A 24275-nucleotide genomic window follows, 5' to 3' on the forward strand; every position below is an offset into this window, starting at 1 on the left:
AGTTCAACTCGGAGTAGAGTGTGGAATGTTTAAAATATGGCAATAAATGCTTTAGGCAGCCAGCAAAAGCAGGCAATCTGGCCAATGAAGCCCTGTTTACTCATATCAATTTGCATTTACATTGCTTACTCATTGGTTTATCCAGCATTGTTGGTTCATTGGTGGATGATCTGGAAGTTTATATCGTCAGCTTGAAATATACTAGATGTTAATGAAAAATAGATTTAAGCTTTTTATGTGGCCTTTGAGGCTCCATGGTGGTAAGAAGCTAAGTAGCTCCCTAAAAGCTCGAACACTCCGCCTGAAGAATAGAGTGAGAAAAAGGATGAAAAGGACATTTTTAACCTAGGGTACAATAATGTAGTGGTTATGTTACTGGGCTTTTAATCCAGAGAAAGTGAATTCAAATCCAACCGTGGTAGTTTGAAACTCTGAATTCAGCTTAAAAAAATCTGAAAATAAAAAGAAGCAGGTATCAGTTAGTGGCCATGAGCATAGGAACAGGAGCAGGAGTAGGCTATTCGACCCCTTGAACTTGCTCTGCCATTCAAAGAGATCATGGCTGATCTTCCACCTGAATGCCATTTTCCCGCACTATCTCCATATTCCCTGATCTCTGTCTTGAACATACTCAATGACGGAGCCTCCACAGCCCTCTGGGGTAGAGAATTCCAAAGATTCATCACACTCTGAGTGAAGAAATTCCTCCTCATCTCAGTCCTAAATAGTCTACCTCTTACTCTGAGACTGTGTCCCCTGATTCTAGACCCCCAGCCAGGGGAATCTTTCTTCCTGCATGAAGCTGTCAAATTGTTATAAAGCCAAACTGATTCACTAATGTCTGACTGGGAAGGAAACCAGCCATCCTTACCCAGTCTGGCTTACGTGTGACTTCAGTTTCAGCCCAATGTGGTTGACTCTTAACTGCTCTCTGAAGTAGCTGAGCACGCCACAGTTGTATCAAACCTCTACCAGCAGAACAAGGATAAGCCCACCACCACATTCTTCGGACAACTATAGGCAATAAATGGCGGCCTTGACAGTGACACCCACTTCCTGAGAACGAAATAAAAGTATAATTACCATCAGAACTCCTGTCTCATTGTTAGCGAGCATAACAGAAACAAGACAGGTGGTTGGCCTGACAGCAGCCATTACATCATCTGCTTCAATGCAGCCGGTTACCTTGGAAACAGGCAAAAATGTAGCTTCTGAAATGGAGAAAAATAATGGTCACTTCACTTAAAGGCTCCTGTAACCTTAATGCTTTGCAATTTTTATAAACTACAAAATCACTCCAATTCTAACCAATTGGGAGATTTTTCACTACCTTTTAGCAGCTGCCTTTTCTCCTGCTATGGGGTGTATTTTCCTGTACAGGCCAAGGACTCCCAAGCAATATCTCAATGCTTAACAACATGCTTATAAATACCAAAATGCCACAGCACCATGAGTTCCACATGCTGCTAAGGCTCTCAATCCCATCTTCTCAGCCAGTAAGATGTCAAAGACCAGCCAGGGTTGGAACTGTTACATATTTATCTGTGTAATAGGAAGTCCCCTGGCTTGTTCAAATTACATTCATAAATCAACCAACTTAAAAAAAGAAATGAAAAAGCCAGACATGACCTTGATATCTTTGGCTTCAAGAAGAAACTGGAGATGTACAAGCAGCTAAAAACTGGAAACAAATTGCAGTGGAAAATGCCTTCTCATGACATCAGAATGCATCTCTATGGGCCCAAGGCTTTTAAACACAGCTCCATCTCAGTAGCAGAATAATACACTGTGCCTTATATTGTATAACAGTCCAGCACGTCATCAAATTTACCATGAGCAACTCCACAGGAGATGCACTATTATGGGTAAAAATTCAACCAGAGCAGTAATTTAGAAGTCAACTGAGATTCAGGTCATACAGATTATAGTTGACACTTGGTCTGAAATTTAAGTATGGGAATATTAGTTTATAGGCCTAAATTCCAGCGATGGAGGTTTAGCTGCTCTGCCTGCAGCTGGAAGTTGTGTTGAGGGATTTCTTTCTTGGAAAATACACAAAACTTGACCAGGGGACACAAGCTAGAAGAGATGAGAGGGAGATAAAGAGGTCATCACTGGATACAGTACTCTGCTGGATATCAATCCAACATTCAGAAACCGGGACTCTCAGCTCTGCGGGCTAAGCCTGCCCAAAATGACCCTTGAATGCATAATCTGACTCAGGCAAGAACATTACCATTGATCCGAGGCTTAAGGTGGAATTTTACAGTCCCTCTCACTGGCTGGATTTTCTGGTCCCTCTGAAGTCAATGGACTTTTGAACGCCTCGCCACATTTTACCACCCGGCCCCCGCCACAACAGGGCTGTAAAATTCTGCCCTTAATCCCATCTTAATGAGTGGCAGAAGATAAATTGTTTCTGTTACACTGGTTGAAACAGGTTACATGATACCAAGTGGAAGAGAGAAGTCAGAGTGACAGGAAGCTCCTCCAGTGCTTGGAGGTGTAGAATGTACATGGTTACCACCAGTGTTCTTTTGAAGAAAATAATGAGATTGATACTCTGCTCCCGCCCTCCAAACATAATTAAATTAAATTTCAGCTGTTCATCACAGATGACGACATACTGAAAATTATAGCCAAGATGCAAACTATTGTTAATGTAAATACTTTGCATATTCATAACACACGGGTAGAACCTTGATTATACATTTACATTTTAAGTATTGTATAATTGGGAGAGGCAGAACTGTTAATCATTTCAAGAGGTAAGTCCATCTACAAAGTCTCACTTGCTTTCTCCTCCAAGGTCAGATTGTCTACCACCAGTTGCACTGAATCATGCTCGACGTTTGATGTAATGATGTGAGGTAATGGCTTAGCAGTCCAATCAATCTCCTTACTCCCACTGTTCTGGGCCAGCTGGCGCTGATGGTCCCAATAGTACTTGACGGCTGTGTGAAAGACCAGATTGTTCGCCTGAAAAACATGGAACCTATTGAGTTTAAGTTAGGACTCCCACATTCTGCGTAGCTACGTGTGTGGGAGACTAGCAATGCCAAACTCTAAGAAATTCTTTAAGGAGGCATGTCACGTATACCAAAGGAGCCTTTATTCTCCTTTATGAATTCAGTGTCACCATTGAACACACTGGGCTGAATTTTGCCGTCGGCGAGCAGGGGGCGGGGCCCGCTCGCCGACGTCACTGCGCCCCATTTAAATTTTCAGGAAGGCGGGGGTGCAGCAAAATCAGCTGCGGGCCCGCCGACCTGTCAATGGCCAATTGAGGCCATTGACAGGATAATTAAAACAATTAAAGGAACTGCCCATCCAACCTTAAGGTTGGAGGGCAGGCCAGGAGCCCCGGCGGGCTTCTGAAAAAACATGATACCTCATCCGCCGGCAGGATGAAGTTTCATGTAGGGTTTAAAAAACTTTAATAAAGTTTGAGTGAAATTTATTAACATGTCCCATCTCATGTGACATTGTCACATGAGGGGGACATGTTAAGGATTTTTTTATTTTTAATGTTTGTACAAGTGTAAGCGATCACCCTGAGGCAGCACTTTGCCTCAGGGAGACGTGCGCTCTTTTGTGCGCATGCGTGAAAGAGCGCACTCTCGCATTTGGGGAATTTCCCCCGTCCACACAGGAAGCGCATAGTGCTTCCCGCTGGGCGTCACGCTGGTGGGCCTTAATTGGCCCGCCCACTTAAAATGGCAGCGGGGCCCGCTTCTCCGGCAGGGATCGGCTCCCCGCCCACCGGAGATTGGGTCGGGCCCGCTCGTCTGACAGGCAGAAAATACTGCCCGCTATGTTAGGTACTTATTGGGGGAGATACATAATAATCTTTCTTTACACTGTTTAATTAAACATTTGCGTTTGAAAGTCTCTACACCTCCTCTCTCTCTCTACCCTAACCGGAAGGGCCCCAATCCGAGTGAAATGAATATCAATCCAATTCTTAAAGGGCGTGAGCCCACTGCATGGAAGAGTTTGTAATTTGGCCCAAATTGTAAGTCATTCAGGGAAACCATCAACTCATCCATCAAAATTGGACGCGATGCAGGTTTGCGATGTTGGTCCTTGCCTTGTATAACAGCTTTGGATTTTGGAATGGTGGCAGGGGGCTGAATGGTGGAGAGTTAGATGGAATTTATGGGGAGGGTTGCCTTGCACTTGAGTATATACTGTAGACAGTAACCAAAACTGGCACTTAAATTATATATCTTTAGGTAGGATTCTTCTTACCTCAGTTCCGCCAGAGGTAAAAATGATATCTTCTGATCGACCTCCAACCAGTTGAGCCACATTCTCTCTTGACCAATCTATCAACTCTTTGGCTTTCCTACCTAATCACAATTAGACACACAAGGAAAATGGAAAGCAGCATTTGTCTTTATTCTCTCTAGTTCTGTGCTTTTCCACTTTTAATATTGACAGGTGATTGGGGAAAAGGAGGAATGGACATTTGATGCAGGGACAAAGAAAAGCAATAGTCTTCTCAAGAGTTGAAACAACTCCCAGAAATCACCCTCAGTGCAAGTAATCCAAGTCTCGACCAACATGAGAAGAGCAGCTAATCGCTGCTACAGCAATCTTTCAACACAAATGTCAGGTCATGTGATAATTGCTGGTGTGCTCTGTGCTTTATGGGTGTACTTGTACTGTTGCTACGAGTTTGAGGCCAGTAGCTGCAGTATGGGGTCCAGCCAGGCAGTATATGTTGCTCTTATTTAGGAGTTATGTGCAGCAAGAACTATGCATGAATACTCATGTATGCGCAGAGATCTTTCCCTGCAGTTAAAAGTTAAGGTGTAGAATTTCTATAGTAGGGAGGTGGGAAGAGGGAGGGGCTGTTAAAAGTCACACACCTGTGTCCCTACTCACCACACACCTGGAGTGTATGAACTGCTGGGGTTTCCCCAGGCCTCTTGCATGGCTTCGGTAACAGTTTGGATTACCTCGGTGTCCACAGGCGTCGTTGCATTGTAATCCATGTAAATGCTGTTTCAAATACAAGGTATTATTTTAACTCCAATTGCTTATTCTCCCTTCCTACAAAACGCAGGCCCCAACTCTCACTCGGTGGCTAAAATTAATGACTGATCAAATCCAAGGTATGTCACTATGAAGGGAAAATTATAGGTTGAGGTGGCAGAGTTGAAGCAATGGTTTTGGCGGCTTCCTTTTACCTCCATAACCTGGATGCAAATCTATTCCAGAGTGAGGAGTTGAAGGTCTCCTCTTTCTCAGGATGATGGAACGTGGATTAATTTAACTTAAATGAATTATATTAAAATACATTGGTGGAAGAAGATACCAATGATTAGCAGAAGTATCAGAGGTGAATGAGGAAAAACTATTTTATGCAGTGAGTGGTTAGGATCTGGAATGCACTGCCTGAGATTGGAGGCAGATTCAATCGTGGCTTTCCAAAGGGAATTGCATAATTATCTGAAGAAAAAAAATGCAGGCTACAGGGAAAAGCAGAGGAGTGGGACTACCTGAGTTGCTCTTGCAAGGGCTGGCACAGATGCGATGGGTCGAATGGTCTCCTGTGCTGTAACCATTCTATGATTATTTAATGTGCTTTCATCCTGGGGTCTGGGTCTCAATCTAGCCCAGGCTGCACAGGTAGAAATTTCTTCCCCCGATACCTATAAATAGCCCTTGTGAGAAAAGTGTATAGAGCCTCAAATCAATTCCCATTAGGAATATATTCAGAGCCATATCCACTGCCCCCGCTAGTCATAAAGCGTAAATTTCACAATGGACAGATCTCAAGCTTAGGAGGCAGAAATTGAATGGAGGACTACAGAAAGAGCATTCATTCATTCATGCATGCTCTGCCTGAAAGCAGGTCCTTGGCTCAATGTCTGCTGATGCTTCACCCTGAGCCATTTTCTTGGCAGTTCTTGTCAATGGTGGTTTGCCATTGCCTTCGACTCTCAGCGGACAGGGTGAGGAGACATGTCTCAAGTGTACTTCAGCCAGAACAGGATCAAACCCGTGTTGTTGGCGTTATTCTGAACCACACGCTAGCTCTCTAGACAACTGAGCTAACCAGCCCCAGAGAGGGTATTAAAATGGGAAAACATATAAGATCCTGAGGGGACTTGATAGGGTGGATACCAGGAAGATGTTTCCTCTTGTGGGGGAGACTAGATCTAGGGGACACAGTTTAACAATAAGAGTAAAAGCAAAATACTGCGGATGCTGGAAATCAGGAATAAAGACAATGTGCTGGAAAAACTCAGCAGGTCTGGCAGCATCTGTAGAGAGAGAAACAGAGTTAATGTTTCAAGTCCATGTGAATCTTCTTCAGAGCTAAAGAGAAGTAGAAACATCATGGATTTAAGAATTAGGGGTCTCTCTTTCAAGATGGAGATGAGAAGAATTTTTCTCTCTCAGAAGATCAGTAGTATGTGAAATTCTCTTCCCCAGAAAGCAGTGGAAGCAGGGTGATTGAATTTATTCAAGGCTGAGTTAGATAGATTTTTGATTGACAAGGGAGTCAAGGATTACGAGGGGCAGACAGGAAAGTAGAGCTGAGACCACAGCCAGATCAATCATGATCTTATCGAAACAGGGTCGAAAGGTCAAATGGCCTACTCCTGCTCCTATGTCCTATGTTCCTATAGGATCAAATTCTGATGAAGGACCTTGGCAGAACCTTTCCAGATGCTGTCAAGCCTGCAGTGTATTTTCTAGTTTTATCTTGGTATTGGCTGTCTTAATCCAAACACAGTGCATAAGGAGTTAAAAACACCTGCATTTAAAACTCATATCCCTAGTCTGTCTCAATGAAGATTACTGGTCAGTTTTGTCTCTCAATAGAAAGCTAAGTGAAGAGCTAAATCAAACAATTCGAATAGAGACAAATGTATTGTTCAGTTAAGTGTATAACTGGCCTATCCTTTTACACTCAGCTGACAATTGTTTAAATGCACAAAATCTTTGGTAACTGCTTTAATTAGCTTGGATTGTTCGAATTGGAGAAGGCCAGTAAGGAATTTTTAGAGAGACTAGGAAGATGTGTTATCTCTTCAACAACTAGGATTCATATAGCATCTTTATCTTAATAAAAAATCCAAAGACACTTCATAGGAGCGGTATCAAACAAAATAAGATACAAGCCACCTAAGCAAATATTAGGACAGAAAACCAAAAGCTTGCTCAAAGAGGTGGACTTTAAACTGTGTTTTTAAAGAAGAAAGCATGGTAGAGGGGTGGAGAGGTTTAGGGTGCTAATTCCAGAGCTCAGGGCCTTGGCAGCTGAAGGCACCGCTATCAAAGGTGGAACGGCTGAAATTGGGGATGCCTCAAAAAAGGCTCATGCAGTTGGTAAGTTGGGAAGGGTTGGGGGCGGGGGTGGTAGTGGTGGCTAGCTCAGTTGGCTAGCATGTGGTTAGGAATACCAACAGCACAGATTTGATTCCTGTTCTGGCCGAGGTGGAGTTGGGACCAGCCTCAGAGTGGAAGGCAATGTTAAACCACCACTTAAGAAGAAACGGCCAAGAAAACGGCTCAGGATGAAGCATCAGCAGACAATGAGCCAAGGACCTGCCTTCGGGCAAAGCACACATGAATGAATGAGTTGGTAAGAACATAAAAAGTTAATGATAAAATATAGTTTAACATTAGAGGTGTGAACCATTTATTTTCTTTATATTAAGGAGCTAGTATAGCTTAACAACTATTGTAAATATAACTTAGAATAAAAGTAAAATACTGCGGAGGCTGGAAATAAAAACAGGAAGTGCTGGAAATACTCAGCAGCCTGGCAGCATCTGTGGAGGGAGAAACAAGGTTAACGTTTCGAGTCGAATATGACTCTTCTTCAGAACTGAAGTTGTTCTGAAGAGTCATATTCAACTTGAAATGTTAAACACTGCTATAATTGAGATGTAAAAGGGGCTGCCGATTCAACATCATCTGTCATCACTTTTGAACAAAGGCAAAATTACCTCTACAGTGTTTCCTAAACTCACACTTACCAGTCAGATGCAGAGTCATTTCTTCCCACTGTTGCTGTCCCCCTGTGATTACTTTGAGTAGCTGGAGGCCCATCAGTTGTTGTAGTGCAGGTATTCTTCTCCATTGCCTGGTACTTTTCAGATAGCACAATTCTCAAAAAACTCTAAAATACAAATAAAATTTAAAATTCATTTGTTTGAGTGAATCACAACTGATTGATAGAGGCACAATATGTAAGCCATAAGATTCTAGGAACTTTGTATCAGAGACAGGAATATAACTTTAAGAAGTTATAAAAGTTGATATTGTTTTAAGAAATCATTGATCTTAATTTATTTTAATGGGGACTGACTCCCTGCCTGTAAAAATAAAATGCAGGGAAATTATTCAGTTGGGGAAAGGAAAGAACTGAGGGGGAGAAGCCGTAGGCTGGAAAATAATATTGATCATAGTCTTGTCAACAAGCCTCACTTTTTAAGATCTAGACTATGTGTCTAATTGACCATTGGGTACTGGGCCTGCTTCAGCTTGTTACACATGTGTTAGAAGTGGGATTTTGGCATTCTGAGGAAAGGCATCATGGAGACATGCTGACAATATTCATATAAGCCACATTGGCACAAGAGGAACAGACCAACAAAATTCTGGAATGTCAACAAGGAACAAATTGTATCATGGATGCAGCTGATTCCCAGATGCTGATGGATAAAATTTTAGCCTGTACTGGTGTAAGCCCCATGGTGACAGCAATATGATTTTGATGACCTTTGACCCCAAAGCAGTACAGTAAGGAAAATTTGTAATTTCTTTAAAATGTCTGTGGAATCTGTAATTGCTTTTAAGAATGTTTGTTTGAAAAGGGCTTTTAAGGGTCCACAACAATTGTAAAGGGATCAATTTCTTGGATAATAAGAATCCGTCCATGTGACCTGGAGACCCTTGACCTGGAAGCAGTACCAACAGGAAGGAAGGTAAGGTGCAGAAGCCATGTGGTCAGACATAAAGGATAGCTACAAGCAGGGGAGCTGGAGCGTGGAGGCCCAGATGCAGACACAAAGAGAAAGAAGACAGAGACAGAAAGGGGAACACACTAAACTTGTGAAGAGAAGAATCAAATTACTCTCAGAAAGAGGTCAGTTCTGTTTGGCAGAAAAGGAGACAGGAGCTCTTGGAGGAAAAATGAAAGCTGGCTAAAAAAAAGGCTAAAACCTGGAAAGCTGTGACTAGGTCGGAGACACTAAAGAGCTGAGTGTTTACCCAGAAGTAGCCAAACCGTGTTATTGGTTGGTCAGTTGAAAAGGAACTCTGGAAAGCTACATCAGGGTTGTCGTGACTCGAGGGACAGAGGGTTTGTAGAAGTGTGCCTTGATAATGACAACCGTACTTGTGAATCTCTGAGGTGAAAGCTGTTGTCAGTTAGAACTCTTGACCTACCCTGCATGAATGAAGAATAGCATATTGTAGATATGTAGCTACGTAATGCCATACATGGTGAAGGGAGATGCTTGTTGTTGTGTAAGGCATATCATTGTTTTGTTGACTATGAAAAGGAAATTTACCTTTTTATTTGAAGTATTATTTGCCTGTTAATTCATGTTTAATTTGCATTGGTGTTAAATTAAAAGTTACAAAAAATTGAAATAGTGTTAGTAATTTCTTCCTTTTGGGGTCATTCAGTAAATTTGGTTATTTTGGTTTACAGTTTCCACAGGGATGAAAACAGGTTTTAAACATGGGTAACAAGGTAGGGAAACCTCAAAGATCACAGATGCACAACCTAATACATCTGGCCCAGTGATGGTTGCAGCCTGAGACAAATCACTTGGCAAAGATAATGGAGTTGGTTGTCATGGGCTGGTTCATCTAAGCTCTACCTCCAAAGGGCAAAGAGAGCTGGTGGCCATAGTAGAGAAGAAACTGTCTTTTGATTGAGGAGACATCCTCTTCAGGACCCCATGGTGCCTTCAGGCCAAAAGAAATATGGAGATCCTGGTAACAGTGTATGGGAAAGAGGGGCACTGAACTGCAGCAAGAAGCTATGAAGGGACATCATAACTTTTATTGAGATGGGCTAGGGCATATTACAAATAATGTCCTAACTTTGGGAAGCTAAAGTCTGGGAACACGAGAACAAAAGCATTAGGAAGAGTAGGCTGTTCACCCCCTCAAGTCTGCTCTGCCGTTCAATAAGATTATGACCGATCTGATTGTGGCCTCAACTCCACTTTCCAGTCTGCCCCCCCATAACCCTCGACTCTCGATCAAAAATCTATCTAACTCCGTCTTGAATATATTCAATGATCTGGTCTCCACTGCTGTCTGGGGAAGAGGATTCAACAGACTAACGGCCCTCAGAGAAAAAAATTCTCTTTATCTCAGTCTTAAATAGGAGAACCCTAATTTTTAAACTCCCTTGGTTCTAGATTTCCATACATGGGAAACCTCCTCTCAGTATCCATCCTGTCAAGTCCCCTCAGGATCTTATATGTTCAATAAGATCGCCTCTCATTCTTCCTCGTAAGATAACCCCCTCATCCCAGGAATCAGTTGTCTGAACCCTCTCTGAGCTGCTTCTAGTGTAATTATATCTTCCTTAAGATGACCAAAACTGTACACAGTACTACAGATGCAATCTAACCAAGATCCTGTACAGTTGTAGCAAGACTTCTGTACTTTTGTACTCAACTTCCCTTGCAATAAACACCATCATTCAATATGCCTTCAAGTACAAGGATACCCAAATCCCTCTGTACAGTAATGTTCTGCAGTTTCACTACATTCAAATAATATACTGCTTTTCTATTCTTTCTGCCAAAGTAGACAAGTTTATATTTCCCCACATTATTCTCCATCTGCCAAATTTTGCCCACTCCCTTAACCTATCTAAATCCCTTTGTAGACTCCTTACGTCCTCTTGAAAATTTACTTTTCTACCTATCTTTGTGTCACCAGCAAGTTTAGTTACCATACATTTGGTCCCTTCAACCAAGTTAAAAGACTGATTGCAAATAGTAGAAGCCCCAGCACTGATCCCCTTGGCACTCCACAAATAACAGCCTGCCAACCTGACAATGACTCACTTATCCCTCCTCTCTGCTTCCTGTTAGCAAGCCAATCCTCTATCCATGCTAAGTTACCCCTATACCATGAGCACTTATTATGTGTAGTAACCCTTGATGTGGTACCTTATCAAATGCCTTTTGAAAATCCAAGTACACCACATCTACAGGTTCCTCTTTATCTGCCTTGCTTGTTACTTGCTCAAAGAACTCTGATCAATTAGTCAAACATGATTGCCCTTTCACAAAACCACATTGACTCTGCCTGATTGTATTATGATTTTCTAAATGTCCTGCTATTACTGCTTGATAATGGATTCTAGCATTTTCCCTATAACAGATGTCTATAGTTTACTACTTTCTGTTTCCTTCCTTTTTTGAACAGAGATGTTATATTAGCGGTTTTAGAATCTGCTGGGACCTTTCCAGAATCTAGGAAATTTTGGAAGATCACAAATAATGCATCTGTTATCTCTGCAGCCACTTCTATTAAGACCCTAGAATGAAAGACATCAGATCCCCAGGGGATTTGTCAGCCATTAGTTCCAATAGCTTTCCCAGTGTCTTTTTTCTTGTGATTGTGATCATTTTCAGTTCCTCCCTTTTACCTCTTGATTTTCAAGTATTCTTAGAATGTTTTTTGTGTCTTCTACAATGAAGAAAGACAATACTTCCACCATTTCCATGTTATGCATTATTAATTCCCCAGTCTCATCCTCTAAGGGACCAATGCTCAGTTTAGTTACCCTTCTTCTTAAACACTTGTAGAAATTTTTACTATCTGTTTTCATATTTCTAGCTAGCTTTCTCTTGTATTCTAATTCCTCATTTTTTTTTTTTTAAAAAGTCATCCTTTGCTGGTTTCTAAAATCTGTCCAATCTTCTGGCCTGCCATTAATCCTGCAAAGTATTGTATGCTTTTTCTTTCAATTCGATACTATCTTTAACTTGCGTAGTTAACCATGCATGGTGCATCCTTCTCATAGAGTCTTTCTCAACAGAATGTATCTTTGCTGAGAGTCATGAATAGCTCCTTAAATGTCTGCCGCTGTTTCTCTACTGTCCTACCTTTTAACCTATTTTCCCAGTAAATGGTAAGGAAGTCACTGCAGTGACTGTTTTCAGTAGCGGCATGACCCCGGTATCTGACAATTTGGTCTGGCCTCCTGAGTTACTTCAGGAGTACAAAATAGGGGCATGGTATGTGCATGGGGATGTGTGATATAACCCCAGTACTAAGGTGACTTGAATATAATAGGAAGGAGTCAGGAAATGATTATAGGGGTAGTTCCAGGCCTCCTTCAACCGGTAATTCTGCAAAGGAATCTCCTGGAATTTGAAGCCCTTGATAAAATCGACATCCAGAATAGGCATTGTTGGACCCAGATACTGCTCAAAAAAATCCCTTTGTAGACCCTGACTTATTTCAGGGTGTTGGGAAGAAACAGAAATGTAAAGAGGAGCATAGCTGGAATAAGGCACGAGGATCCAGAGAACAAGATCCCAATTATTAGTAGGGGATCAACTTAACTCCTTCCACTAGCAGAGTCTTTGGAGAAGAAAAGACTCCTTACAGTAATTTAACATGAGTAGAACAGATTTGAAATAGGAATAGACCGATGATCCAGCCTTCCACAACATGCAAACCAAAATAGCATTGGTTAATGAACACCCGGGAGAAGGGAAATTAAAAAGGGCTGGGTCTTACCGTACAATTAAGAATGATTTGTTGCACAGGGTGACAGTGAGCATGGGTAGAGGCAGAACAACTATTGGTTTGATGGTTTAGTATTAAATCTGGTCCATTAACACCTGTTGGGCAGACATCTCAGAACTCCATTTATATCCAGACAAATGGAAGACACAAGTGCATTGTTAAAGATTCAGACTCCATGAACCTTGATACATCATCCCCAGACTGTTGGGTTGACAGACTGTTTAAATAAAACATAGAGAAGTATGTTAAAGAAAACAGTGGACAGGTAAAGGCAAAGACTAGGAAAGATAGAACAAAAACAAAAATACCTGGAAAAACTCAGCAGGTCAGACAGCATCTACGGAGAGGGATACAGCTGACGTTTCGAGTCCGTATGACCCTTCGTCAGAACTATGACATATAGAAATGAGATGAAATATAAGCTGGTAGAAGGGGGTGGGACAGGAGAGCTCGATCACCATGGCAGCCCCTTTAACAGATCTAACCAAGTCCCAGGAGCTGATTACAGTCCAATGGCTGCCTGGAGGGGAAACAACATTCGAGGGCCCATGGAATGCATTATGTTATGACCTAGAACTGATCGCTCCGGATTTCTCCCAGGAGGGACATGTTGGATGATGGGATCAGCACAGTACCATCCCGGGTTATCGAAGGGGCTGAGTATTCCACAACGAGAATGCAACAATGTTATAGTCAAGGAGGATTGTTCAGTGATCGAATGGGAAGTAAACACATTAAAACACCATTTATTAGGGAGAATGTTCTAGCTGGTAACTGATCATGCCTCCCTTATGTGGAAGGACAAGGGCAGCAGATAGATGGGAACACCACCACCTGTGCTCCCCCTCTAAGCCACTCACTATCCTGACTTGGAAATACATCGCCGTTCCTTCATTGTCACTGGGTCAAAATCCTGGAACTCCCTTCCTAACAGCACTGTGGGTATACCTACATCACATGGACTGCAGAGGTTCAAGAAGGCAGCTCACCACCGCCTTCTCAAGGGCAACTAGGGATGGACAATAAATGCTGGCCAGTATTGTCCACATCCCATGAATGAGTTTTAAACAAATTTAAAAAGTGGGCAAATAAGGGAAAGAGTGCACATTGATTTTTGTTCCTCCAAACATGTTTTTACAGATGAGCACAGAGCTGAGTTGGTACACAGGTAATGTGGATGCCCTTTCTGGTATCATGCCTTATGACAGAAATGGTACAGGTCCCCGTTTTCTTTACTGTTGGAGAAACGTGTAACAGTGAGAGAAGTGCAAGCTCTAGGAGGTTGAGAGCTCTTTACCTGAGATAGTGATGCAACTTTAAGAAGTTACGTAAAAAGAATAGCTTTAAGAAACAATTAGCCTTAATTGCCTTTAAATCAGGAACAACTCCCACCTTGTAAGAATAAAAGGCAGGAAAATGGTTTCATTGGAGAGAAGAAGAAACTGAGTGATAGGCTAGAAAACTATGACAATCACTGCCTTATTCATTCATCACTGTAAGTGAACACAATATGCATAAATAAACTTCACTTGTTTCAAAATCTATTCTATGTATCCTGGGCTTGTATCTGCTCATTACGCATGAAACAAGAATGAAAATATCTGGCCCAAGTTTTCTATCAGATCAACTGAGGCAAGGCTTCCCAAGTGAACGAACTCTGCAAGCAACCAAACTAGCCTCAATTCTTCCCACCCCACGCAGTCTTGCTGTAAGCATGCTTTTACTGTTCAATCATCACCAACATTTGAAAAATTACCATATTCAGACACAATAATACGTTATAATGACAATATTTCCCTCCTTAAAAACAAGGTCAAGCACCCACTAGTGACTCAGTAGAAATAAGTGATTTACGAGCAAGTTGTGTAATACCCACAACTCACCCATCCACTAACTTACCTTTCTTTTTTCTTACTCCTCTTAACATTGGCGTCTGCTAATTGCCAACTCATTCAGTCGGGTAAATGACTGCTCGGAACATTATTTTACAGAACAGCACCTCTACTACTTCACAATGCCACCTGTCCCACAGAGCAATCCTACCCATTCTACTCGACAATCCTACCTGCTCCACTGGGACATTTAATCCGATAAGGTGGGGAATTCCACTTGTCCTGCTCAATGAAGACACCTTTTATAAACACAAATGCCTAATATCTGAGGGAGAAAGGAACAGAAGGATATGCTGATAAGATTAGTCGAAGTAAGGTGGGGGGATGTTTGCATAACACCAGCATAGACCCTTTGGATTGAATGGCCTTTTTCTGTGTTGTAAATTCTTTGTAATTCTCACAATAAACATAAGCTAATTGTCATGCAACCCCCAACCTCATCTCAATTGTGAATGATAAGTGTTACGAAACCCAAATTTATCTTGTTAAGCTTGGAGATCCGGAACTCCGAGTCCCGACAGTTTTCAGATGTTCCCACACATGCACAAGCTGGGAGTGGGCTGCACATGTGCACTTCTGCAAATTTATATTCCTTAGGCCCAAGACAATACCAGCACGCCTGCGCATAAAAGGGGTGAAAACTCAGATCAGGTGACCAGGGTGCAGAGCATCATAAGCAGCAAGTGTCCCAGACAGGGGACAAGGGAGGGGTACAGGGAGAGGTCCCAAGAAGTGTCCCAGACAGGGGACAAGGGAGGGGGCCAAGGAGAGGTCGCAAGAAGGAAGTCCCAGGTACGGGACAGATACAGGGGACAGAAATCAACCCACTTTAAGGAAAAAGCGAGGAGCAGTAGTGTTCTGCTTGGCATAGCCAAAGAGCTGAAACTGTGCTTGTGAATTGGTGCTTAAGTGTATTTGGGAATCCAGAGGAACAGAATCTTGGGAGACGAGATTGAAACCCTGCAAAGTGGGCCGTCATTGAAGTTGAATTGGAGCAACTCTTGGAGAGAATTTCAAGGCGAGATCTTCGAAGGAGAAGATTGGAATCCCTCGTGAAAGTGACAGAGTTTCAGTGAGATTGGTTGACTCACAGTGTTGACTGATGTCTGGGTGGGTTGTTGAGAAGTCCATAGATTTTGTCTTGATCGCATCTGCCATTTATAGTATAGCCTGGCATGTTCGACCATAGTTGGCTTGTTAATTCATATATACCTCATACTTACCCTGAATGTTAGGGCAATTAGGGATGGGCAATAAATGCTGGCCTAGCCAGCGACACCCGCATCCCATGAATGAATAAAAGATACCGTAAATTGTTTTATCTCCTGACCTTTTACAGTAAATTTCACTTTTGTTTGTTCAAAACCTGTAGAATCTTGTGGCTTTATTCACTGATTAAATCTCTTAAATCTTAAACTTTGTCCAGTTTAAATAAAATTCCCTAACCAGATCTTATCAACATCTTGTTGGGATGGTGGAGGGAGTTCTGATCAAGGATCATAACACAGGGCATACATATAAGCGGCTTAACTGGAATCAAGATAAGTCAAAAAAATTCCTGACAAGCGCCAGTCTGTCAGTTATTGTGAACAGGTCAGAGTTACCTCACTATACCCAGCAACTGAAATAATTTAGATAAAGTAACTGATAAAACAGGAATTTAAATGCAAAGTGTCACTTCAATAATGCAGCTGTGGAGATTATGCAATCAATGTTGGAGCAGTGACAGGCACAGGAGGTGTTGAAGGGAGAATGAGAACGCTGAATGAGTGTCCTAAGCCAGCGAACCTGGTTGTGAAGCTGTTTCAGTGAGTAAATATGGCCATCCTGTAAAGTCCTAAACTACACAGACCTAGAAGAGATGTGGTTCCATCCCATCTGTGCTGAGATAACTAGCTTTAGAGGGTGGCAGCTGAGCTCTGACCACTGATGTCAGCATTCATGGGCTAAGCAGAATAAAAAATCATCCGTGCCTCTTAATTCAAAACATTTTTAAGCACATAAAATGACTTTTAATAATCAGGACCAGACTATTTTCAGTGGCTCCTGTGTTAAGTGCAGGTGTATACACATTTGCCGAGAACAGAATTGAATTTTCCTGGGATGCCCTGTAAGGTTAAATAGACAGTGAATGTTGATTGACTTTCACCGTCTAATCCCACATGGCTAAGTACTGATCATAAACAAAAATAGCTGGAAAAAACTCAGCAGGTCTGACAGCATCTGCAAAGAGGAACACAGTTGACGTTTCAAGTCCCTATGACTCTTCATCAGAACTAAGGAAATAGAGAAATGAGGTGAAATATAAGCTGGTAGAGGGAGGTGAGACAGGTGGAGCTGGATAGAGGGCCAGTGATAGGTGGAGGCAAAGGAGAGATTACCAAAGATGTCATAGACATAAGGGCAAAGAGGTGTTGACAGTGATGATATTAGCTAAAGGATGTGCTAATAGGGACATTAAGGGTAGCAAGCAGGACAAGCAAGTGGCAGATGGCCCAGGGTGGGGGGAAATGGATCAAAATGGTCTAAAAGGTGGAGATAAAACAATAGAACGAAATAAATTAAGTACTAATCACACTTTAGTCAGTACAGAAGCAGAGATAATTTAAAAAGGAAAAATACATTTACATTGCAACGTTTTAGCTATCATAACACACACAGTTCTCTAACTGACTACTGTGCTCCAAAATAAAAACAGCACCCTTTCTACCATTCTGACAAAGACCCAGATTTTTGGGGGATTTGGTTTTACTGCTGCCAAGTTTCAAAGCTCAACTTCTGCCCCACCTTTTTGGCAGAGAAAAGCAGCAAGTGGACAGGCAGACAGGGCGGAAACAGTGTCAGGGGATGTTCTCTTGCATAGTCACCACACCATCGCAAAAATGCAGATCAAATAAACCGGCTGCACTGGCTAAACGTGAGCTCCTCATTTCTAATTCGTTGGTTGAACCATGAATTTACCGGAAGACAAGATCCTTGTTTTGAAATAAGACTCGGTTTATTTCGCTGTGTCTTTAACTGGGGAGTGGGGAAATATAGGGAGGGATTGATGTAAATTATATTTGCAGGTTAGAGGAACCCCTTCCCTGAGCTGGGCGCCCTGTGGCTGTGCCCTGTGGCTGCCCTGTGGCTGTGCCCTGTGGCTGCCCTGAGCTGGGTGCCCTGTGGCTCTGCCCTGTGGCTGTGCCCTGTGGCTGCCCTGTGGCTGCGCCCTGCGGCTGTGTGGCTGTGCCCTGTGGCTGCCCTGTGGCTCTGCCCTGTGGCTGTGCCCTGTGGCGCTGCCCTGTGGCTCTGCCCTGTGGCTCTGCCCTGTGGCTCTGCCCTGTGGCTCTGCCCTGTGGCTGTGCCCTGTGGCTGCCCTGTGGCTCTGCCCTGTGGCTGTGCCCTGTGGCTGCCCTGTGGCTCTGCCCTGTGGCTCTGCCCTGTGGCTCTGCCCTGTGGCTGTGCCCTGTGGCTGCCCTGTGGCTCTGCCCTGTGGCTGTGCCCTGTGGCTGCCCTGTGGCTCTGCCCTGTGGCTCTGCCCTGTGGCTGTGCCCTGTGGCTGCCCTGTGGCTCTGCCCTGTGGCTGTGCCCTGTGGTTGCCCTGCGGCTGTGCCCTGCGGCTGTGCCCTGCGGCTGTGCCCTGTGGCTGCCCTGCGGCTGTGCCCTGCGGCTGTGCCCTGTGGCTGCCCTGCGGCTGTGCCCTGCGGCTGTGCCCTGTGGCTGCCCTGCGGCTGTGCCCTGCGGCTGTGCCCTGTGGCTGTGCCCTGTGGCTGCCCTGTGGCTCTGCCCTGTGGCTGTGCCCTTTGGCTGCCCTGAGCTGGGTGCCCTGCGGCTCTGCCCTGCGGCTCTGCCCTGTGGCGCTGCCCTGTGGCTGTGCCCTTTGGCTGCCCTGAGCTGGGTGCCCTGTGGCTGCCCTGTGGCTGTGCCCTGTGGTTGCCATGGGAACACACGGGCCTGCCTCATACAGACAGGTTTACAGCACAAAGCCGCGTCCGCTGCTATTCCCGCCATATTTCACTCACTCACTGAGGATGCTGATTTATTCTCCCCGCATTCCTGCCGACATTAGCCGCTACTGAATCCTCTCCCTGTGTTAACACCCGCTCCGGCCACTCGCTCGCTCTCCAGCGCCGCAGCCTCCGTGACCCCCTCCCGGCCGCCAGGCATCGCGGCCGCTTCCGATCGGCGACTCCCGTCACAGCGCCACCGGCAGGGGAATGAGAGAATTATCGGGAGAGGGAGAGGAGAGTTGGTGTTGGGGAAAGTGGGGGTGGGTGATGGGGGGCAGGGGGGAAAGTGGGGGAGGAGGAGGGGAAATGGGGGGAGGAGGGGCATGGGAGGGGAGGGGGGGAGGAGGTGGGGAAAAGGGGGATGGGGGGGAGGAGGGGGATGGGGGGGAGGAGGGGGATGGGGGGGATGGAGGGGGATAGGGGGGGATGGAGGGGGATAGGGGGGGATGGAGGGGGATAGGGGGGGATGGAGGGGGATGGGGGGGATGGAGGGGGATAGGGGGGGATGGAGGGGGATAGGGGGAGATGGGGGGGGGAGTAGGGGGATGGGGGGGGAGTAGGGGGATGGGGGGAGTAGGGGGATGGGGGGGGAGTGGGGGGAGTGGGGGGGAGGGGGATGGGGGGCAGGGGGAGGGGGATGGGGGGCAGGGGGAGGGGGATGGGGGGGAGGAGGAGGAGGGGGATGGGGGGAGGAGGAGGGGGATGGGGGAGGAGGAGGGGGATGGGGGGGACGGGGAGGGGGATGGGGGGAGGAGGAGGGGGATGGGGGGAGGAGGAGGGGGATGGGGGGGAGGAGGAGGGGGATGGGGGGGAGGAGGAGGGGGATGGGGGGAGGAGGAGGGGGATGGGGGGAGGAGGAGGGGGATGGGGGGGAGGAGGAGGGGGATGGGGGGAGGAGGGGGATGGGATGGGGGGAGAAGGGGGGAGGCGGATGCGGGAGAAGGGGGGAGGAGGGATGGGGAGGGTGATGGGGTGGGGTGATGGGGGGTGGAGGGGGATGGGGGAGGGGGGAAGGGGGTGAGGAGGGGAAATGGGGCGTGAGGAGGTGGGGAAAAGGGGGGAGGAGGGGGGATGGGGGGAGGAGGGATGGGGGGAGGAGGAGGGATGGGGGGAGGGGGAGGAGGGGATGGGGGGAGGGGGGGATGGGGGAGGAGGAAGAGGGGTAGGGGGAGGATTGGGGTGGGGGGGTGGATTGGGGGGGTGGGGGGAGAGGGGTGGTGGATTGGGGTGAGGGGGTGGATTGGGGGGGTGGGGGATTGGGGGGAGGAGGGGCATAGGGGGATGGGGGGGAGGAGGGGGAGGGGGAGGACGGGGATAGGGGGAGGGGGGGTGGATTGGTGGGGAGGGGGATGGGGGTGGATTGGGGGGGGTGGGGGGGAAGAGTATGACGGGGAGGGGGATGATGGGGAGGGGGATGGGGGGATGGGGATGCGGATAGGGGGTGATGGGGAGCAGGTAGAGAGGGCGGAAGGTTGGAGGAGAGGTGGGAGGTTGGAGGGAGTAAGTAGGAGGGGGTGGAAAGGGAGGAGGGAGAGCGGATAGAAAGGGGGGAAGAGAGGGTTGAGGGAGCGATAATCGGAGAGAGCAGGGGGAGGGAGTGGGCAAGGGTGGAGCGTGGGGTGGGTGGGGAAATGAGTGGCCAGGACAGGGAGGGGGAGGGAGTGGGGAAGGATGGGGAGGGCAGAAGGTGGAGGATGGAAGGCAGGGAGGGTATCGACCGGAATTGGACATCTATCTCCCAGTGGCTGTTGAAAGCAAGTTTGGAGATTTGAAAATTATATTTTAAGCAAATAAATTAATAAGATGCAAATGATTTGTACAGAAGCTGATGATCTGATCACATTCTTGGCAGCTATGGTGACATGAAATGTTAAAATGTGGTGCTGACACGCTGCCGACTGAGCCGCGGCTGGTCAACAGCAGCGACCCAATAATGGGAAGAAACCATAACGCCCATCATGAGGCAATGCCACGTGGTGACATCACATCCACCGCAGCGTCACCCAGTCAAATTCAAACCTTAAACCGACAGAGACGCAGAAGGACTCCGATTGGCTGGGAGTTTGGTGGGCTGCCATGGGATTGGTGGCGTTTGAATTTCATCAGGCACGAGCACTGAGGGTTTGTCCCCGAGCTCGATCGGTGGGGGTGGGGAGGGTGATTGGATTACTTCACCTCAGATCTTTTAATTGTAAAAACACAGAGATAGAGAAAAATAAACATTTACGTTCTCCTCAGTTTTAGCAGCTATTAATATGCCTGTTTGAAATTATGGCGTCAGCCCCTTCAGAGTGAGTAAAGCTTTTTTTTCCCTATAAATTTAATTGTTATTCATCCTCGCTGTAAATTCGTCCTCTTTGCCTAATTGAAGTTGATGTGTTTTCCTCTCCCTTAGAGCCCACTCATACCCATGCCACTGGCTTTCCATGGCATCACTTCCACTGACATCTCTTGGAATATGCCCAGCCAGATTTAACAACCCCAGGGAGGAGGGGAAGGGAGAGGAGAGGAAGGGGAGCAGGGTTTTTTTTAATTCATTCACGGGATGTGGGCTTTGCTGGCTGGGCCAGCATTTATTGCCCATCCTGAGTTGCCCTTGAGAAGGTGGTGGTGAGCTGCCTTCTTGAAATGCTGCAGTCCATGTGGTGTCGGTACACCCACAGTGAAGTGTTGATTATGGTGAAGTGTTGACCATGCAAATATTGCTTTCATTAGTACAGAACCCCAGAGATTCATGAACCTAAATGGGATTAAACATGTCAGAACAGCACCGTATCATCCCTCATCCAATGGGTTAGCAGAAACAGCAATGCAAATCTTTAAAACAGGCATGAAGAAATTATTCAAGGGCACGTCAGAAACATGGATTTCAAGATTTCTGTTCAACTATCACATGATTCCTCATGCATATGCGGTTTCAACACCACCTGAATTGCAAGTGAAATGCTGACTTTGTACAGGATTGAGTGTAGTCTTCCCTAATTTAGAGGGGAAGGTGGAAAAGAACCAGAGTAGTCAGAAAGTGAATCATGATGTTCACAATAAAGGTCGAGAATTTACCGTGGGGGAGACAGTTTTTGTGCGAAATTTTACAACTGGACCGAGATGGGTCTCTGAATCGTCTCTGAAACAGTTACTTTGTCATATCAAGTGGAAGTAAAAAAAAGGATTGTTAGGAAACATGTGAATCATCTCAGAAGTAAAGAGACACTCCAACAACCAATTACTCCACCTGAAATCGAAGTCAAATCTTTGATCCCTGAGGTGCCAGATCGACAAAGAATAGACATACCTGATGTCTCTGTTGAAGTAAATAATTTTGAACTACCATTGTCCAAGGATGTCCCTGATGCTGCAGTTCCTGGTTAAGTCAATCCAATGGAACAATTTCAAGTTGTAGAATTGTGTCACTCTACCCAAATCAGAAAACCTCCTCAAATACTAAATCTATAATTGTATGAACTGTATGTAATTGTGTACGATATGAGTTAAGATATTTTTGTAAATAAGAGTGGTAAAACAAAATTAAAGGGGAGGAATGTAGTAATTGTAAGTTAAACCTTTCATACTGTTATGGGAATCATGTGACATACAGACGAATCAGCCCTAAACACGGGTAATCTTAGGGGTGGAGCTTTCTAGCCTTGGTCTTGGAACAAGCGTGTAGCTTCATCAGGAGCTCTGTAAATAAAGTTTACTGTTTTTTACAAGAAACCTGTCCGGTACTCTAAGTTTATTACATTTTTCCACTGGCTTTTTTCATTCCAGTGGAAGATCTCAATCAAGTTGCTAAAATAAAAGCAATTGTCTCCTTCATGGAAGCATGGTGCCATCAAGTCTGCTGTTCGGAGATAAAACTCACAATAAATCACTCCAAAATAGAGATGGATGATAATGTGACTCTTGATTTATTCTACACGTATGTATTTGCGTAAGCAGTCATCAGCTAATTTAATTTTGTCAGCTACTCACGATTTTGTCATAGTTTCACAATTTCCGCCCACAACTGAGGGGATCAACCCTGGTTCAATGAAGAGTGCAGGAGGGCATGCCAGGAACAGCACCAGGCATACCTAAAAATGAGGTGTCAACCTGGTGAAGCTATAACACAGGACTACTTGTGTGCCGAACAGCATAAGCAGCAAGTGATAGACAGAGCTAAGCAATCCCACAACCAACGGATCACATCTAAGCTCTGCAGTCCTGCCACATCCAGTCATGAATGGCGGTGGACAATTAAACAACTCACTGGAGGAGGAGGCTCCACAAATATCCCCATCCTCAATGATGGAGGAAAGGGCCCAGCACAGCAGTGTATAAGATAAGGCTGAAGCATTGGCAACAATCTTCAGCCAGAAGTGCCAAGTGGTGATCCATCTCAGCCTCCTCCGGAGATTCCCAGCAGCACAGATGCCAGCCTTCAGTCAATTTGATTCACTCCACGTGATATCAAGAAATGGCTGAAGGCACTGGATACTGCAAAGGCTATGGGCCCTGACAATATTCTGGCAAAAGTACTGAAGACTTGTGCTCCAGAACTTGCCGTGCCCCTAGCCAAGCTATTCCAGGACAGCTACAACACTAGAATCTGCCCTACTATGGGGAAAATTGCCCTGGTATGTCCTGTACACAAAAAGCAGGACAAATCTCTCTAAGTGACAATGCTCTGTTGGTATACTTGGGTATGTATGGTGCTAAGAAGTTGAAAAATCTGAAGCATCTCTGCACATCCTCTTTATTTTGGGGAGTAGGAATGTCTCGTACATCTTCAAGTTTGCCTGGGTCAGGATCAATCCTGGAACTTGAATAGTTGGAACCGAAAAGGTTAATCTGATCCACATTCGCCTGGCATTTCTTACTAATGAAGGCGAGTCCTTCACAAAGAGCTGCTGTCATCAGTGAGTGTAGATTTTGCTCACACTCTTCTTTGGTTTTGCCCATCAACGCAATATCACCGGTAATACTTATGCAACCAGGGATATTTTCTGTAATTCTGTCCATGTGCTGCTGGAACAGGTTCTGACTGATGGATAAACCAAAGGATAATCTCTGGAAGCAGCATCTTCTGAATGATGTCTTGAAAGTAGTGATCTTTTGAGACCCTTCTGCCAAATGAATTGACCAATAGGACAGACAATAGCATAGTAGTAACATCCTTGGACTAGAAGCCCATACTAATGTTCTGGGGATAAGGGTTCAAATCCCACCTGGGCAGCTGGTGAAATTTAAATTCAATGCATAAATCTGGAAGTAAAAACTAATTTTAGTAATGGTGACCATGAAACCATTGGTGAACATTGTAAAAACCCATCTGGTTCACGAATAGCTTTTTAGGGAAGGAAACCTGCCATTCATACCTGGTCTGGCCTACATGGGCTCCAGACCCACAGCAATGGGGCTGACTCTTAACTGCCTTCCGAAATAGTGCGGAAAGCCACTCAGTTCAAGGGCAATTAGGGATGGACAACAAATGCTGGCCTTGCCAGTAATGCCCACATCCCTTGAAAGAATAAATATTTTTAAAAATCCGTGTTTGGCATCCAACTTGGAGAAAAGCCTTGTTCCTGTGAATTTGGGAATCAATTCCTCTAATGTTGGAGTCTTGTGTGGGCACCTTTTAGAGCAAGATTTACAG

The 24275-nt window shown here is 45.2% G+C and overlaps 1 protein-coding gene across 2 annotated transcripts in view; it reads right to left on the reverse strand.

Annotated features, from left to right (window-relative positions):
• Positions 1 to 18810, reverse strand: part of scly (selenocysteine lyase) — a 37140-nt gene extending 18330 nt beyond the window's left edge. The window contains exons 1-6 of one of the 2 annotated variants that reach the window (XM_078563449.1): positions 18657 to 18810; positions 8001 to 8143; positions 4898 to 5007; positions 4252 to 4352; positions 2793 to 2979; positions 1084 to 1211 (exon numbers count right to left, since the gene is read on the reverse strand). In XM_078563449.1, coding sequence (XP_078419575.1) covers positions 1084 to 1211; positions 2793 to 2979; positions 4252 to 4352; positions 4898 to 5007; positions 8001 to 8104 — 630 coding nt within the window. In that variant the 5' untranslated portion in view covers positions 8105 to 8143; positions 18657 to 18810. Of the gene's footprint in view, positions 1 to 1083; positions 1212 to 2792; positions 2980 to 4251; positions 4353 to 4897; positions 5008 to 8000; positions 8144 to 18652 lie in introns of both variants that reach the window. The other variant, XM_078563447.1, reaches the window with a different exon arrangement.
• Between the last annotated feature and the right edge of the window lie 5465 nt (positions 18811 to 24275).

The sequence above is a fragment of the Cetorhinus maximus genome, chromosome 19 (assembly GCF_964194155.1).
Source record: "Cetorhinus maximus chromosome 19, sCetMax3.hap1.1, whole genome shotgun sequence".
Taxonomy (NCBI): Eukaryota; Metazoa; Chordata; class Chondrichthyes; order Lamniformes; family Cetorhinidae; genus Cetorhinus; species Cetorhinus maximus.